At 46.2% G+C, this 5,144-nt stretch overlaps 1 protein-coding gene across 1 annotated transcript in view; it reads left to right on the top strand.

Moving 5' to 3' along the window:
* Sel1l3 (SEL1L family member 3) overlaps positions 1 to 5,144 on the top strand; it is a 112,510-nt gene that overhangs the window by 57,231 nt on the left and 50,135 nt on the right. The window contains exons 10-11 of the mRNA XM_021210528.1: positions 3,072 to 3,283; positions 4,513 to 4,692. Coding sequence (XP_021066187.1) covers positions 3,072 to 3,283; positions 4,513 to 4,692 — 392 coding nt within the window. The remainder of the gene's footprint in view (positions 1 to 3,071; positions 3,284 to 4,512; positions 4,693 to 5,144) is intronic.

Genomic DNA, 5,144 nt, shown 5'->3' with positions numbered 1-5,144 from the left:
ATGATAGAGTATGCACGGGAAGATAGAGTATGCACGGGAAGATGTATGATAGAGTATGCACGGGAAGATGTATGATAGAGTATGCACGGGAAGATGTACATTGGAACATACTCTGCCATGTGTTTACATGCCACTTGGATGACCGAGAATGTAGGGAACTGGAGCGAACCCTGGAAGTGGTGTCCCAATTTCTACCATTCATTCATTTATTCATTCAATGGGTACATGTGGGTGCAAGTATGTGTGAAGGTCTGAGCTCAACGTTGGTGTCTTTCCTCAGTCATGTCCCACCTTTATTATTACTTTTTTGTTATTTTTTTGTTGTTGTTGTTAGACAGGTCTCTCAGTGAACCCAAAGTGTCTGGAGTAGCTTATGCTGGCTGGCCAATGAGTTTCAGGAATCCGTCTGTCTCACTGGCCCTAAGGCTGGGTTACCGGCATTCATCACAATGTGTAGCTTTGTGTGTGTGTTTTGGGGATCTGAATTCAGGACCTCATGCTTGCACAGAACACATTACCAACTGAACTGTCACCCTACTCTTCTTTGGCATTTACTGACTTGTGAGAGCCATAAAGAGATGTTAATAATACAGAATTAATTTAAAAAGAGAAAGTTGGGCGGGTGAGATGGCCTAGTGGGTAAAGTGGCTTATCACAGAGCCAGAAGACCTGAGTTTGATCCCTGGGGATCCAGGTAGGAGAAGGGACGGACTGACTCCTGCAAGTTGTCCTCTGACTGCTACATGCGTGCAGCACGCATGTGCCTTCCACATAGACACACACAAATACGTAAGTAAATTTTAATAAAAGCGTAAAACATATAAAAATGAAGTCAGAATCTACAGTGGCATCTTATGCCACTGGGGAAAAGGAAACGTGTATATGTAAATAAATGCATACATGCATTATTGTGCATAGGAAGGAAGTCTCCAAACATAGGTATCAAGCTTTTTACCAGTTTTCATCTTCACTAAAGACAGAGCAGGGGAGCAGAGACTCCTGTTTTATTTAATACCAGTTGCATTGTTTGATTTGTCTTACAAAAACAAATAGTTATGTTTCTTACATAACAAACAGTTATGTCTTTTGAGAGTAAAGCGAACGAGCAAATATGCAAACATAGAGAATATGGAAAAGGCACACTGCTGTTCAGGCAATAAGATGGCTTTTTCAGCTGCCGTGGTTCTGGGCTTTGGGGATCTATCTGTAGAGCCTAAGCAGATGCAGCTGGAGCTGGGAATCTGTCTGCCTTTCAGGGATCTTCGGGTGCAGATCATACCTGCCTTTCGGAGGCTCACGGGGTCCAGAAGCGACTTGTAAACGAGTGTATCTGTTCATGATTCCAGCCCTGGATCTTTGTGCTTTGTGCTCTCTCTCTCTCTCTCTCTCTCTCTCTCTCTCTCTCTCTCTCTCTCTCTCTCTCTCTCTCTCTCTCTGTGTGTGTGTGTGTGTGTGTGCGCGCGCGCGCGCGTAGTATTGCTGCTCAGGTGCCATGTCCCTTGTTTGTTGAGACAGGGTCTCTCATTGGCCTGAGGTCACCAATTCTACTTGGCTGGCTGGCCAGCAAGCCTTGGACATCTTGTAGCTCTGCCTATCTGGCACTGGAGTTACAAGGCAATGCCTCCTGGCTTTTTATGTGATTGCTAGGGATCAAACTCAGGGATTCATACCTGAGTTTTGGCAACTACTTTATCAACTAAGCCATCTCCCCAGCCCTCCAGACCCCTGATTTTTAAAATGAATCACTGCAAGGGAATTACTCTTCAATAAACTTAATCCAAACCTCTCATTCTACACACACACACACACACACACACACACACACACACAGCTATTCATTACTGGTGTGCTAAGAAATATGATTTATCCATTGGCCCCCCAGAACATTTTTTTAAAAAATAACTTATTTTAGTAGGATAAAGAAAATAAAAATGTTGGAAGTACCAGTTTCTAAGCAGGTAAAACTTTAGTCCAAGTTGACATTTAACAACATTCAAGCTGATGCTGTTTACATGTAACTCCAGTGCCATGTTTCTTGTAAATAACACCTTTCCATCCTGTATGGTCTTTTGTAGCATGGTGCCTACAATAGTGTCTTGCCTGTCTTAGAAGCATCTGTTGGCTGCATTAATAAATAAAAGAGATGGGTAGCAGAGGCAAATTTTAGAAGATTCTAACTGTCACATCAGGGCACCTGCACACTCAGTCTCTGGTCTTGGACATTGATCAGCATATAGATTTCTGGGAGGTTTTACAAAAGAAAGCACCACGCGTCTTAAGGCAGACCTCACAAGATCTCATCCATGCTGGGAGGCCTGTCCCCAAGGGACTGAGTGTGAACTCTGGCTTGTGTGACCACCTAGCAGGGTTCAAAGGTTGGCAGTGCTCTGTGGCAGCCTTTGCAACTGTAGACAACTTATTTTGCTTCTTCGGGCCTTAATCCCCGGTGGTGAAGGAGGAGGCTAACAATAGTATCAACCATCTAAGCTCTTGCGGATCCAATGGCCTCATTTGTGTAGGATGCTTGACCCTGTGTTTGGCGGCTGGTAGGTAAGCCTTCCGCGGGAGTTGACTCAATTCTTTTCATTAGATGGAGAGACCCACAAGCAAAGCTGGAATCGAAAGATGACGAGGAAGCGTCTCAAAATAAAACGCTCCCCCTCGGATTTTGGGAGCGGTACCAAGGAACTATTTCTGGGATAAACCACATTCTTCTTCCGAGACTGAGAGAGAAGGGTCTCTCTGGAAGTTTCAGCAGCCCTGATTGGGCGGTGAATTACACTGAGTGAATTACTCTCTTGAGGCATCTCTTCTCGGCTATGTGAGGCACATCCTTTCCCCCAGGATACTAGACTGTCATTTAGTGCCAGAGGAAAGACTTTTCACAGAGTGACACCATAGTGTCCCCCAAAGGGTTTAATTTACTTCCCCAGAGGGCGGTATACTTCAGGGTACTGCAGGACCCACCCTGTCAGTAACAGAGGTATTTAATTGGCTACCCTTCCTTCTTCTCCAGCCACATCAGCCCCGTGGTAATTAATTCTGTGTGCTGCGAATTGTGTTATTTACAGTGCCGTGGAACCAAAATGACTCCGTATTAGAAATCGGTGCAAGGATATTTGAGAAGGCTGTAAAGAGACTCTCCGGCGTTGATGGCCTTCACCAAATTAGCTCTGCCATCCCCTTTCTGATGGATTCCAGCTGCTGTGGATACCATAAAGCATCCTACTACCTCACGGTCTTCTATGAAACTGGATTAAATGGACCTCGGGATCAGCTGCAGGTGGAGTATTTCATGAGTCTGGGAGCACCTGTCACCTGGGTTATGTGTGCTGAGAGATGCCCCTGCAAGCACCGGATGTGTTGCAGCTCCTTGGAGTCCCCTAAAAATCTCTACACCTAGGGGAAAAAAATGTCCTTGGGCTGTGGAACTACACAATAACCTGTTTTCAGGGAGGAAAAAAAATACACCTCTCCATTTCTGCACATGGCTTTCATGTTTTGGTCAACTATCCAAGGGACAGTTTGAGCAGAGCCAGCTGGAATCCTGTCCTTCAAAATCAGGATACTATTGATAAATGAAGTGGTCCTCAGGTTGCAGCCCTCACGCCAGGTTACTTTTTAGCTAATAAAAGTCTGTGGATCTCCTTGTGGTCACATCTATCCTTCTACCATCAAAATAGATGCTGCAGTAGACAGTTTTACTTTGGGTCTTGAATCCAAATTGATTATGCAACGTGCCTAACATTTAGAGTCACATTTTTCCCCAAGTGTATTAGTCAGGGTTCTCCAGAAAAACAGAACCAATGGGATTTTATATATATAGGGAGAGATTTATTCTGAGGAATCAGCTCATGCAATTATGGAGTCTGAGAAGTTCTCTGCTCTGCCATCTGCAAGCGGGAGGCCAAGCAAGACGCTGCTGCTGGTGGTGGTGGGTTTCTAGTCAAAGCCAGAATGGCCCACTGACCAGGGGAGTTGGTAGTGGAAATTCTGCCTCTTAGACAGGAAAAGATCAGAGTCCCAGCACAGGCAGGCGGGCAGGCGGGCAGGCAGGCAGGAAGCCAAAAGGCATGAGGCCCTCCTTCCTCTGCCTTTGGGTCTTTTCAGGCTCTCGATGGGATGCTGCTCCCCCAGCCTGGGGAGGACCATCTGCGGCTGGGGAGGACCACCTGTTTTACTCAGATGCCCATTTCCAAGTTTTCGTTGGAAACAGCCTACCAGACTCCCTGAGAAATGACGCTGGGCCCCTGCCAGCAGAGTCACATTGACAAATAACACGATCACAAGAAAACACCATGTTCTCCGATCACTTTTAATTTCTGATCTGTGCATATGATTGCTTGTCTGTGTGTGTGTGTGTGTGTGTGTGTGTGTGTGTGTGTGTGTGTGTGTGTTTAGGGTGGCAGGGATTAGAGAGATGGAGCAGGGCAAACGACCTTTTGGCTTTAGGGGATTTCATAACCTCATCTATACAGTCTTGTGAATACTTTATCAATTTCTCCCTTACAGGGCATGCTATACAGTCTTGTTGGAGGCCAGGGCAGTGAGAGATTGTCATCAATGAATCTTGGGTACAAACACTACCAGGGTGTTGACAGCTACCCACTGGACTGGGAGCTGTCCTATGCCTACTACAGCAACATTGCTACAAAGACACCCCTTGACCAGCATACCCTGCAGGGAGACCAGGTACGATGGAGATGTTTGGGAGTGCTTACAGCCTGGTTATCAGGGCCTTCTGAGCAACGTGATAGTGTCTGCACCTGCGTCTGGTTTATGTGTTGGCTCTCTGAGGGTGTACATTGTCTGACAGAGAGGAAAGCTTTAGTGCCTTATCTTCCATTCCCATTTCCTGCATCTGTGCAGGTTCGCAGGCTGACTTCATGCGCCAGTCTACGTCCGTGAGCTGCCCATGAGTGAACAGACTGGCATGTGAAGGACAGGTGGGCTCCTGAGACAGATTTTGATCTTGAGAAAAGAAAACATATCAGGAACATAAACATTTTGTCCATAGGAGATGCTGAGGTCAGCCCGGCAGCAGTGGTGCATGCCTTTAATTCCAGCACTTGGGAAACAGAGGCGGGCAGATTTCTGAGTTCAAGGCCAGCCTGGTCTACAGAGTGAGTTCCAGGACAGCCAGG

The sequence above is a fragment of the Mus pahari genome, chromosome 13 (genome assembly GCF_900095145.1).
Source record: "Mus pahari chromosome 13, PAHARI_EIJ_v1.1, whole genome shotgun sequence".
Taxonomy (NCBI): Eukaryota; Metazoa; Chordata; class Mammalia; order Rodentia; family Muridae; genus Mus; species Mus pahari.
This window is presented reverse-complemented; position numbering and strand designations above follow the sequence as displayed.